The sequence below is a fragment of the Oryctolagus cuniculus genome, chromosome 18 (assembly GCF_051225735.1).
Source record: "Oryctolagus cuniculus isolate XC-2025 breed Fujian yellow rabbit chromosome 18, ASM5122573v1, whole genome shotgun sequence".
In the NCBI taxonomy this organism is placed as follows: domain Eukaryota; kingdom Metazoa; phylum Chordata; class Mammalia; order Lagomorpha; family Leporidae; genus Oryctolagus; species Oryctolagus cuniculus.
Window position 1 is genome coordinate 3,673,798 of NC_142884.1, and position 12,737 is coordinate 3,686,534.

Here is a 12,737-nt window from a genome sequence, read left to right on the forward strand (position 1 = left end):
AGGGGCTCTCTGGGAGGCAGGGACGTGGTCCCGGTGGGCTGGCCGGGCCCTGCCCAGGTGCCCATGGGACTGCACTGGCGCGCTCGGCAGTTTCCTGAGCCTGTCTGGTGGGAAGCGGTGGGCATCCACCATGACCGCAGCCAGCTGTGCGGCCGGGCACCCCGGGACGGTTGGAGGACAGGTGGCGCGCCCCGCTCCAGTGTTCCGGGACAGCTTGGTCTCGGCCACGTCTGAGCAGGTGGACGGGGCACCCATGGGAGGCCGCCTCTGCAGCCTGGCTACAGCGTTCGTGTGCCCTTGCACGTAACCATTGCTGGTGGTAGAGGTTCGAGAAGGGGGCCTGGGATAGCAGGTGGAGGAAGGAATTGCCCTTCTGTCCCTCCAGGGCTGGCCTGGGCAGTCAGGAGGCCTCTGTTCGGAATCCTGCAGTTGCTCCCTTCTGATTGGCTGGGCACAGGACAATGGGAGGGGCGGGCACTTAACTGTGGCCAGGGGCTGTGGGGGGGAGGAACCCCTGGGTCCCAGTGGGCACCTACTTATCAGCAGGTGGCAGGCTCGGGGGACATCTGCCCGGGCGTGTTATCAGTCCCAGAGTCCACAGGACGCTCCTGTGGTTAACATGTAACCACCCTCTGGAGCCTCCAGCTTCTGGGTGCCGCAGGCAGCATGGACGCTGGGGAAGGCGGGCTGCTCCTGAACACGCTCTCCTCAGTGCAGGTGAGGGCCTGTGGCGGCGCTGGGGGGGAGCCCCGCCACTGGTCCTGACAGGCCCAGGCTGGGCGTTTGGGTCTGGGGCCTGGGCGGGGGGCGGGGGGCGGTCCTGACCTCCAGCGGGACAGGGCTGAGCTGGTGGCTCAGGGCCCCTCCCTGCCCTCGGCCGCCTCAGGTCCGCAGGTGGCTGAGCCCCTTCATCTTCACCTGCTCCATCTACTTCCTCGTCTGGCTCCCCGAGGACCAGCCGTCCTGGCTCAGCGCCCTCATCAAGTGCCTGCCGGTGCTGTGCTTGGCCGTGTTCCTGGGCGCCGCAGCCTCGGGGGGCAGCTACACGCGGCTCCTCCAGGTGGCCCTGCTGTGCTCGGCCCTGGGCGACGTCTTCCTCATCTGGCCCGAGACCTTCCTCTATGGTGAGGGGAGGCCTCGGGGGCAGGGCCGGGATGCACTCTGGGTGTCCGTGCGGGGTTGGGCACGAGCCATGGGCTGAGGAGAGCGGGGGGCACGGAGGACAGGGCGTGGTGGGCGTTTCAGAGAGCTGACCTGGAGGCCCCTGGGGTGCAGGTGCCACCATTGCAGCTGGATGTGGCGGGGTGGGCGCCGGTGCGCGGGGCAGAGGCGACAGGGCCGCGGCGAGGACTGCCCGCCGTCCCTGGCACACGCCCTCTCTCCCCAGGCATGGCCGCCTTCTCCGTGGCCCACCTCCTGTACCTGGTGGCCTTCGGCCTGTCCCCACTGCGGCCGGGGCTGCTGCTGCTGACCACGCCGGCCTTGGTCGTGTTCTGCGGCCTGCTGCTGCTGCACGTGGAGCAGGACATGGTCCCGCCCGTGGTGGGCTACATGCTGGTGCTGAGCGCCATGCTCTGGCGCGGCCTGGCGCGGGGCGGGGGCGCCGGCTGGGGCGCCGCGCTCTTCGCGCTCTCTGACGGCGTGCTGGCCTGGGACATCTTCGTCCAGTCTGTGTCCAACGCCCGCCTGCTGACCATGGCCACCTACTACGCGGCCCAGGCCCTCATCGCCCTGTCAGCCCTCAGGAGCGCGGCGGGGCTCAAGACCAACTGACCGACCACTGCCCCAGCCCGTCCCCGACTCGGGCCCGCGGATGAGCGCAGCCCGAGAGACGCCCGTGCAGCGAAGCTTCCCGACCAGCGCCCCAGCCGCCTTTCCTGGTTCTGATGTGGATTCCGGGCCCCTCGACCAGGCTCGCGCTTGGCCTCCCAGGCGTCCCCGTCCCCTTCCCCGCCGCTCCAAGTCTATTTTCTCGTTGCCTAAGTAAAGTGGGTGTTGAAACGTCCAAGTCATGGTTATTTCGGGAGGGCGGCCATGATTCAGAAGAGCTGTCCCTGGGGGGTCCTCTGGGGGGGTCGTCACCTCCTTTCATGGCCCGGCTGCGGTCGTCAACGCCACGCACCAGGTGCCTGCTCAGGCTTCCCAGAGGCCAAGTTCAGAACGAAGCCGTCGGTCCTCCAGCGTCTCGGCACAGGGGTGCTTCCGGGCCTCTCCTGGTGACTGGAGCCCTCAGCGTTCCTCATGCCGCCTCCGCCCCGTCATCGTGTGGCCGCCTGGCGCTGTGTCTGCCCTTGGATGAAACTCAGGATGAACGCGTCGAGTCCCTCAGCCGCATCTGCAAAGCTCCTGTTTCCACGTAGCCTCTCGGCACCCGTACGTACGAGGAGGCAGGACTCAGACGCCTGTCTTTCGGGGTCACAGATGGTGCCGTGGGAGGAGCTAGGAGGTGGGAGGGTCTCAAGGAGGGGAGGGAAACTAGGGATGGGGACAGAGGCAAGAAAGGAAGGGTCGGGGTGGGGGTGGGGGTGGCCCTCGTCCTGGCCGTGTGGCCTCCTATGTGTGGGCGTCAGAGCTGCCCGACAGCTGTGCCTGGGGATGCCAGGAGGCACAGAGGGGCGGGGCGGGAGGGCACCAGCAGAGCGGCTTCCTGGAGGCTGGATTCTCAGGCCTGCAGGCTGCACTGCCGGGACGGAGCAGACTGGGGGGAGGGAGGGGGGCGGGGCGGGGCCTGTAGATGGGGGGGGGGGCCTGGGGCGTGGAAGGGAAGGGAAGGTTGGAAGAGGGTTCTGGTGTCCGGCCTGGCTCTGGGGGGTTGCCTGGGGGAGTGGACATGGCGCTGCTGTCCCTCTGCTTCCCTGAGCCTGGCCTCCCCGTGACCCCCGGCCTGTCTGCTCATCAGGTTTCTCACACACAGAGCCCCCTGCCCGATAGAGGCTGGGGGCCGTGCCCCTCCTTCCAGACCCGGGGGAGGGAGCAGACCTCGGGTCCCTTTCCTGGGTCAGGCGGGGACGGGGCAGCTGCAGTCCTGGTCCTGGAGCCTGGAGCGCTTCCACGTCTGGTGCCCCACCTGGACCCTCCCAGACCGTGTGCCCCGGGGAGAGCTGCGGCAGCGGTCAGCGCCCCGCCGTCCTCCTCTCCTGGGCACCCGGTCCCGTTAGACACCTGAGCACGGGGGCTGGGAACGCAGTTCCGTCGCCCTGAGCGCGGGTGTGCGTGCTGGTCCCCGCTCCAGGCAGGCCTGCGTGAGGCAGAAAGATGGCGTCCTTTCCAGTCGTCCAATCTGGGATGGGCGGGGTCCGGCCTGCTCCTCGGAGGTCACGCACACGGTGTGCCCCTGCTGGGCCCCGGCTGGCCGGACAGTGCTCGCCTCCGGATTCTCACTCCCGCCACCCCCAAGGGCTCGAGAGTGAACGGGAAAATGGGGGCGGGGGTAACGTCCTGGCTGCAGCGAGGCGAGCCTTCTACCGCACGATCGCGCCCAAAAGGAAAACTTGGGTTCTCTCGTTCCAGGCTCCCGGCCGGGCCCACGCTCCGCCCCACCCTGAGGCGGGTGGCCCCCCGCAGGCCCAGACCCCACTGCTCCCCTGCACCTGCACAGGTGTCCCGGGAGGCAGGGGAGGGCCTGGCGGCAGGGACCCGTTGTGCCTTCACCACGTGGGCCCGTCCACTGGCAGCACCTGCCGGACACAGGTGAGAGGTGCGCACATCTGGGCTGGCAGGAAAAGGACGAGGAATGGGGGGCCTGCGGGGACTTGGGCTTGGGGAGCCGTGTCCGGCTGCTAGGCCCCCTGGCTTGGAGTGGTCCCCATTAGTAGCCAGGGGTGCGGAGAAGGGCCCTGGCTGTGGGCTGCGCGGCAGGTTCACGGTGCCAGGTGAGAGACGGTGACACACAGGGGTTTGTTACCTGCAGCCGGGCAGCGAGGGGCAGCGAGGGGCGGCGGGGGCCTGGGACTCCCCCGGGGCTGGGGACAGCCGCCGGGGCAGCTAACATCTGTCTGCTCCTGTGCCTGGCTCGCGCTGCGGCTGGAGGATCCAGCGGTGCAGCCTGGCCTGGGTCTCGGGGCCCGGTGGGCACGGAACCCGCTGAGCTAAAGCACCACAGGCTGCCCCGTTGGTACAGGCGCTGGGACAGCCCAGGCTGTCGTCTGAGCAGCATCCCTGCCAGCCCAGGTACGTGTCCCGCCCGGGCCTCCCTCTGCCGCGGGTGGCCTGGGTAGCTCTCCAAAAACCCATTTTTTTGCTTTATTTTATTTTGAAAGATAGAGAGTGAGTGAGCCGGAAGCCAGGAGCTCCATCAGGTCTCCTGCGTGGGGGAGGGACCCACCTACTTGAGGCCGCGCCCAGCTGCCTCCCAGCGTGCACAGTGGCAGGAAGCTGGAGCGGAGAGTGGAGCTGGGCCTCGGGCTTCCAGCGCGGGCTTCCCGAGTGGTGGCCCAACCACAGTGCCACACAGCCCTTGAGGATCTCCCAGGCTGTTCCCCGCGCCTCCAGCAGTACGTCCCGCGAGCAGCAGGGGGGCCCGGTCTCTGTGTCCTCACCCCTGACCCCTTCTGTTTGCGGCTGAGAATCTGGCCGCTGCCGATGTGCGCAGCAGAGCCTGGTCGTGGTCGCGGTCACGGTTTGTATGTGTGCATCACTGCCCATGGGACTCGGTGCTGCTGAGACCAAGGAGATCCAGAGTGCTCATCCTTTTTTCCCCCCAAATTTTATTTTATTTCTTTGAATGAGTGACAGAGAGGGAGACACACACATACGCACGCACGCACACACACACAGCTTCCATCTGCAAGTTCCCTCCCCAAAGTCTGCAGTGGCTTGCGCTGGGCCAGGCGCCTAGAAGCCCACTTGGGTCTTCCATCATAGGTGGCAGGGGCCCAGGCACTCGGGCGTCCTCTGCTGTTTCCCAGGTGCATTAGCAGGGAGCTGGACCGGAAGTGGAGCAGTCGGGACTAAATCTGGCCATCCAGTATGGCACGCTGGTGTTGCAAGTGGTGTCAGCCCGCAGCAACACAACACCAGCTTCTCAACTGTTAAAAGATTTTTTTATTTACTTAAAAGAGTTAGGGAGAGACAGAGAGTTTCCATCCACTGGTTCACTCCCCCTATGGCTACAAATGACTGCAGCTGCGCTGATCGGAAACCAGGAGCCGGGAGCTTCCTCTGGGTCTCCCACGAGGGTGCAGGGGCCCAAGTCTTGGGCCCATCTTCTACTGCTTTCCCATAGCAGAGAGCTGGATCAGAAGTGGAGCAGCCGGGACTTAAACCGGCCCTCCTGGGATGTTGGCATCTCAAGCAGTGGCTTAACCTGCTGCACTACAACGCTGGCCTCCAATTCTCTTAAAAATCTTCTGAAACTAAAATTCCGAGGCGAGCATTGCGATGCAGTGACATAGCTGCCGTTTGCGACGCACGCATCCCACGGTTTGGGTCCCGGCTACTCCGTGTTTCCTCTCTAGCTTCCTGCTAACTCATCTCAGAGGCAGCCTGTGATGGCTCCGGTGCTTGGCTGCCTGCCACACCCATACCCGGCCCGGATGGAGTTCTGAGCTCGGGCTCCAGCCTGCACAGCCCTGGCTCATCGTGGGCCTCTGCGGGTCAGTCAGTGGCGGGCAGGAGCGTGTGTGTCACTCGGATGGAGTTCTGAGCTCGGGCTCCAGCCTGCACGGCCCTGGCTCGTCGTGGGCCTCTCAGGGTCAGTCAGTGGCAGGCAGGAGCATGTGTGTCACTCGGCCTGCCAGGTAGAGGAAAGCAAGCAAACGTACAGAAAAGCCGGAGCCAGTTGCTTCGCGTCCCCGTCGCACTGCGTGCATGTGCGTCTGTCCGCTGTGGCTACCCGAGTCCTGGGGTCCTGGTCCGTCTCCGTGACCGGCTCGTTGCGGTGACCTGCGGTTCTCGGGGTTTATTCGGGGCAAGCAAGCTGCCTTCCTGCCGAGCTCCTCTGTCACCCCCTGCCCTCCCTGCGCCTCCCCATGCTCGGCGCCTCCCCTCAGACAGGTGCCCTGGCATTGCCAACCCACCCGCGGGAGGGGGTCAGTGTGCGGTCAGCGTGTGCGGGAGCCGCCCTGGTGACGGGCTGGGCCCATGGGATGGAGCTCAGCCTTGCGGGCTGGGGGTTCTTGTCACCCACGTCGGAAGTGGGGGGGTGGATTTGTGACTCGGAGCGCGTGTCACTGGCCCCGAGGCCTCTTAACCAGCAGGCCACACCCCCCGAGGAGCTCACCCACGTCCTGTGCTCGTGGGGACATAGGAAGTGGGCAGATAGCTTCCCCACAGAGGTCACGGGAAGAAAGGAGATCTGTGTACAGATGCAAATGTGTCCACGTGTGTGCTCCGAACACTCATGTATATTGTGTGTCCTTGTCTGTTACCCATCTGTGCTTTTTCCTCTGTGTGCGGAACCCCACAGACACCAGAGTCCCCGTGGCCGCGCAGTTCCCCGGGGTGAAAGGGTGTAGTGTTTGCGTCGTCCCGTGTACTTTATTCTATTTTTTTTAAGATTGATTGATTTATCTGAGAGGCAGAGGCAGAGAGGTCTGCCACCCGCTGGTTCACCCCGGAGATGGGGCCACTGGGCCATCTTCCACTGCTTTCCCAGGCACGGTAGCAGAGAGCTGGATCGGAAGTGGAGCGGCCGGGACATGAACTGGCGCCCATACGGGATGCTGGCACCGCAGGCAGTGGCTTTACCCGCTGTGCCACGGCGCCGGCCCCGGCCCATCCACTTTAAATCATCTGTCTGTGACTTCATGTAAGTGCTGTGTAGGTCCTGGCCTCCCTGTCCTGGCTGTTGCTGAGTATTTTTGACCTGCAGTTGGTTGGTCTGGGTGTGGAATCCACCGGTCTGGAGGGTGGACTGTGTGTACACTCATCCTAGGGTTCTTGAAAAAGCTTGTCGGGGGGCACAGCGGGTTAAAACCCTGGCCTGCAGTGCCGGCATCCCATGTGGGCGCCAGTTCTAGTCCCGGCTGCTCCTCTTCCCATCCAGCTCTCTGCTATGGCCTGGAAAAGCAGCAGAAGATGGCCCAAGTCCTTGGGCCCCTGCACCCGCGTGGGAGACCAGGAGGAAGCTCCTGGCTCCTGGCTTCTGATTGGCCCAGCTCTGGCCATTGTGGCCATTTAGGGAGTGAACCAGCGGATAGAAGACTTCTCTCTCTCTCTCCCTGTTTCTACCTCTCTCTGTAACTCTCTTTCAAATAAAGAAAAGAAATCTTTAAAAAGCTTGTGGGAAATGGAATTGAAAGATAAGTTAGGGGTGGGAGTTTGGCACAGCAGTGACGACACCGCCTGGGACACCAGCGTGCTTGGAAGACACCAAGCACGCTGGAATAAAAGTTATTCATTTATTTGAAAGGCACAGAGAGGTCTTCCATCTGCTGGTTTACTCCCCCATTGGCCGCAACGGCCGGAGCTGTGCCAATCTGGAGCCAGGAGCTTATTCCAGGTCTCCCACACAGGTGCAGGGGCCCAAGGACCTGGGCCATCCTCCACTGCTTTTCCAGGCCACAGCAGAGAGCTGGACTGGAAGAGGAGCAGCCGGGACTAGAACCAGCACCCACATGGGATGCTGTCACTGCAGGTAGAGGCTTAACCTGCTGTGCCACCGCGCAGTAAATCATTAAATAAATAAAAGGAAGACTGCCATGCCTGGCCCCCAGCCAGGTGCCCTCGTGGGCTTGGTGGTCTGGACCCCAGCTGGCCACCTTCCTCTGCACTGTCCCTTGTCGTTCCGGGACACAGGCCAGGTTCACACGGCCCAGAGTTCCCCATGGATGCCCGCGGGGCTCCTGGGAGCCACGGGGCTCTTTGTGCCTCCCCGCTTGTGTCTGGGAACACAGACAGGCTGAGAGCACCCCTGGCTCCCTGAAGGACGCGGGACAGGAGCTCCACCGTCCCCCTGAGCCGCCAACGCGCTCTCCACACACGGTCTCCACACGCGCTTTCCCACAGCGTCTCCGCACACGGGGTCTCCACACGGGGTCTCTGCACGCGCTCTCCACAGGGGTCTCCACACACGGGTCTCCACACAGGGTCTCTGCATGCGCTCCCCGCACGGGGTCTCTGCGCACGCCCTCTCCACAGGGGTCTCCCCACACAGGGTCTCCACACGGGGTCTCTGCACGCGCTCTCCCCACACGGGGTCTCTGCACGCGCTCTCCACACGGGGTCTCCACACACAGGGTCTCCACACGGGGTCTCTGCACACGCTCTCCACACGGGGTCTCCACGCACACCCTCCCCACACGGGGTCTCTGCACGCATTCTCCACACGGGGTTTCCGCACGCGGTCTCCCCACACGGGGTCTCCGCGCACACCCTCTCCACAGGGGTCTCCACACACAGGGTCTCCACACGGGGTCTCCACACACAGGGTCTCCACACGGGGTCTCTGCACACGCCCTCTCCACACGGGGTCTCCCGCGGTCTCCCCATGTGCTCTCCCCACGCGCTCTTCGCACACAGTCTCCGCACGGGGTCTCCCCACACGGGGTCTCTGCAAGCGCTCTCCGCACGGGGTCTCCACACGTGGTCTCCCCACACGGGGTCTCCCCACACAGGGTCTCCACACAGGGTCTCTGCGCACGCGCTCTCCACACACGGGGTCTCCGCACGCGCTCTCCACACGGGGTTTCCGCACGCGCTCTCCCCACACGGGGTCTCTGCACACGCTCTCCACACGCCACCCCTCCCCGTGCCCCGTCCCCAGCCTGCAGGGATTCGGGGGTGGAGCGGAGAGAACGCATTCTGGGTGTGGAAGAAGGAATCTGCCGGACAGCCAGCACCCAAGGCGGGCTGTGAGCCCGTCCCAGGTCAGCCCGCGCGGCCGGCCTGCCTCCCACCTGCGCGGGACGCCGTCAGCATGACCCGAGCCTGTGCTGTAGCAAAGCACTGAGCAGCCCAGGGCCCCGCGGCAGGAGCTCCCCGGGTGACCGGGCTGGGCTCGCGGCCACTGCCCGGCGTCCTTACGGGGTCCTCGCCCTTTCAGGGCCACGTGCTGCCCGAGGACAGCACCGGGGAGACAGGGTTGCCGGCATCCAGTCTCGGCTGTGGCTGGAGAGAGAGGTGGGGCTGGCTTGTGCCCTTGTCCTCCAGGTAATGCCAGCTTCCTAACCCCCAAGTGGTGACCCGGGGCGCGCTGCGGGGAGGAGGTGAGCGCAGGAGCCTCGGGAATCTTGGGTCGTCTCCTGTTCACCCCTGCACGCACGCCTGTCCTGGCCACCAGGGGGCTCCCTTCCCCGGCTCCCCGGAGTTGGCTTAGCTGCCCAGAGAAGGAAGCCGGGGGAGCCCGGGTCCCCTGCTAGGATGTGGTGCCTGCGAGGGAGGAGAACGTGGGTGGCCTGGGGTGGGGCGGGGAGTGAGACGCCAGCAGCCTGGGCGCCTTCCCCCGTGCCGAGCGGTGGGACCCTGGGGAGGGGACAGCAGCGCTGACAGCGTCGGGCGCCCCAGTGAGAGAGCTGGGGCTCGCTCGGACGCCGGGGAGGCAGGCGTTGGGGGTGAGAGAGGAGATTCTGGGCAGAGGACCCTGCGGTTTGGAGCCTGGGGCGCTGGGCAGGGGGCAGAGGCAGAGGGAGCCCAGAAGTGGGAGTCAGGACTTGACAAACGCCTGCCGAGACACCGGGACGCTCCTGCATCGCTGTCCCGGCGGTGGGTGCTGAGCACGGGCCAGAGGGGACCTGCACGCGCCAGGGTGTGCGTCTGGCCCTGTCCCGTGGAATAAGGCTCCCCGTTCTTTCAGGGTAACCGTGCAGAGGGGAAGGCTCGGCCTCAGAGGCCGGGGGCTGTGCTAACTGGCTAAGGGAGGCCCCTGGGGGAGCAGTAGCCCTGCACACCTCGCCCAGGGCCGGGTTCAACAGCGCCCAGTCCCACGCCCCAGGGCCCGTGGGCTCCTAGACTGAGAACCACAGGAACCCCGCCCTGCCCCACCCCCTCTTCCCGGGTCCTCTGGGGCGCCCGTCTGTTGTTTTCCCGGGAAGGCTGGGCAAGCCCTAGTGGCTCCTCCCTCCGTCCTGCCATCAGCGCCCTTGCCAAACAGCGAGGTCTCCCAAGCAGGCGTCTGCCTCTCTGGGTCTGTTCCAGGCGAGGGACCGCCCACTCAGCCCGTGTTTGGGAGCCCAGGGCCGCCCTCCCTCTGGGACCTGACCCTGCCCCCCCCCAGGCCCGGTCAGACCCCAGCCCTCGCTGACCGTTGGTGTCCTGATGGCTACAGTGACTCAGAGCCAGGGTCTGCCAAAGCCCCAGGCCTTTCACTGAGCCCCCAGAGGCCCTGGGAGCTGCCGGCAGGGGGAGCCCCGAGGAAGGCTGGCAGCTCTGACTCACGACATTTAAGGGAACGAGTGAGAGGGAGCAGGCACAGAAGTGAGTGAGAGGGAGCAGGCACAGAAGTGCAGACGCGGGCTGTGGGGCCGATGGCTTGGTAGCGCGCAGTGCAGAGAATGCTCTGTGCAAATCTCATACCAGGTTCAAAGACCAGGCGTTCCCAGAGCAGGCTGAAGACCAGTGTGGGAACTGGAGTTGGGGCTGCAGTCCGGGCTTCTGGTGGGTCGCTGGATTTGTGGCAGAATCTGTGGTTTTTGAAAAAAAAAAAAAAAAGATTTATTCTACTTATTTGAAAGGCAGGGTTACACAGAGAGACGGAGGCGGGTGGGAGTCGTCCATCCTGGGCCGGGCTGAAGCCAGGAGCTCCATCCTAGGCTCCCACGTGGGTGCAGGGGCCCAAGCACTTGGGTCACCTGCTGCTGCCTTCCTGGGTGCTTCAGCAGGGAGCTGGATCGGAAGTGGAGCAGCCGGGATGTGAACCCCGGGCTTCTACGGGGTGCCAGCATCGCCAGCAGCTGCTTTACCTGCTGCCACATGGCACTAGCCCTATCAGACCCCACCCCGTCCACCTCCTTTTTTTTTTTTTAAGATTTATTTGAGAGGCAGAGTTACAGACAGAGAGAGAGAAGGAGAGACAGAGAGAGAGGTCTTCCATCCACTGGTTCACTCCCCAAATGGCCGCCATGACCAGAGCTGGGTCTGTCGGGAGCCAGAAGCTTCTTCCAGGTCTCCCATGCAGGTGCAGGGCCCCAAGCACTTGGGCCATCTTCCACTGCTTTCCCAGGCCACAGCAGAGAGCTGGATGGGAAGTGGAGCAGCTGGGATTTGAACCGGTGCCTATGTTAGATGCCGGCACTGCAGGCGGCAGCTCTTCCCGCTCCACCACAGCGCCGGCCCCCAGACTCCTTCTCTGTGCCCTGCTTCTCCAGTGCCTTGCCGTTGTACACAGTCCTGTGGAGCTGGAGCCAGAGGGCAACTGGACCGGCCAGCTGCGAGAGGCGCTGGCCCCGCGGGGGCCCAGTGAGGGACCACCATGTCGCCGCTGAGTCCACGGCACGGGCGTTGGTTGGCATCGGTGAGTCCCTCCGTTGGGAAAGACCTCGTGCATGAGAGCAGGTGGGCAGGTGGGGTGCTGGTGCCACAGCCCACCCCTGGGACTTCCGAAACCAGCGGCTGGAGGCCGGGGTGCAGAGGCTGGGGTTTGAGGAGGCAGGATGGGAGGGCGAGCTGGTGGGCGTGGTGTCGCCACGGGCTGCGATGTGAAGACTGGGAAGGCGGGCGTGTTTCCAAGACGGAAAATGCAGACAGGATGGAGGAGGAGGAGGAGGAAGAGTGAGCAGAGACCTGGTGCCGGGGCGGGGCGGGGGGGGGGTGGCGTTGCATCCTGGGTGGGCGCTGGTGTGAGTCCCGGCTGCTCCACTTCAGATCCAGCTCCGTGCTCATGCTCCTGGGAAAGCAGCAGAAGACGGCCCGAGTGCTTGGGCCCCCGCACCCACGTGGGAGACCCGGATGGCGCTCCAGGCTCCTGCCTCTGGCCTGGCCCAGCCCTGGCTGTTGCAATCATTTGGGGAGTGAACCAGCGGATGGAAGACCTCTCTGTCTTTCTCTCTCCCTCTGTCTCTAACTGTGCCTTTCAAATAAATAAGTAAGTCTTCAAAGAAAGAAAGAAAGAAAGAAAGAAAGAAAGAAAGAAAGAAAGAAAGAAAGAAAGAAAGAAAGAAAGAAAGAAAGAAAGAAAGAAAGAAAGAAAGAAAGAAAGAAAGAAGAAAGAAAGAAAGAAAGAAAGAAAGAAAGAAAGAAAGAAAGAAGAAAGAAGAAAGAAAGAAAGAAAGAAAGAAAGAAAGAAAGAAAGAAAGAAAGAAAGAAAGAAAGAAAGAAAGAAAGAAAGAAAGAAAGAAAGAAAGAAGAAAGAAAGAAAGAAAGAAAGAAAGAAAGAAAGAAAGAAAGAAAGAAAGAAAGAAAGAAAGAAAGAAAGAAAGAAAGAAAGAAAGAAAGAAAGAAAGAAAGAAAGAAAGAAAGAAAGAAAGAAAGAAAGAAAGAAAGAAAGAAAGAAGAAAGAAAGAAAGAAAGAAAGAAAGAAGAAAGAAAGAAAGAAAGAAAGAAAGAAAGAAAGAAAGAAAGAAAGAAAGAAAGAAAGAAAGAAAGAAAGAAAGAAAGAAAGAAAGAAAGAAAGAAAGAAAGAAAGAAAGAAAGAAAGAAAGAAAGAAAGAAAGAAAGAAAGAAAGAAAGAAAGAAAGAAAGAAAGAAAGAAAGAAAGAAAGAAAGAAAGAAAGAAAGAAAGAAAGAAAGAAAGAAAGAAAGAAAGAAAGAAAGAAAGAAAGAAAGAAAGAAAGAAAGAAAGAAAAAGAAGAAAGAAAGAAAGAAAGAAAGAAAGAAAGAAAGAAAGAAAGAAAGAAAGAAAGAAAGAAAAGAAAGAAAGAAAG

The 12,737-nt window shown here is 62.4% G+C and overlaps 1 protein-coding gene and 1 long non-coding RNA gene across 2 annotated transcripts; both read left to right on the forward strand.

Moving 5' to 3' along the window:
• The first annotated feature begins 531 nt into the window (after positions 1-531).
• Positions 532-2,004, forward strand: TMEM86B (transmembrane protein 86B). Its single transcript, XM_008253391.5, has 3 exons — positions 532-717; positions 887-1,124; positions 1,388-2,004. The coding sequence occupies exons 1-3, from the start codon at positions 667-669 to the stop codon at positions 1,771-1,773; spliced, it is 675 nt and encodes a 224-aa protein (XP_008251613.4). The 5' UTR covers positions 532-666; the 3' UTR covers positions 1,774-2,004.
• A 1,503-nt stretch (positions 2,005-3,507) lies between these two features.
• LOC149120701 (uncharacterized) lies at positions 3,508-11,999 on the forward strand. The gene is made up of 3 exons (XR_016224976.1): positions 3,508-3,690; positions 11,244-11,389; positions 11,740-11,999. It is a non-coding gene; the product is annotated as an uncharacterized LOC149120701 (long non-coding RNA).
• Positions 12,000-12,737: the final 738 nt, after the last annotated feature.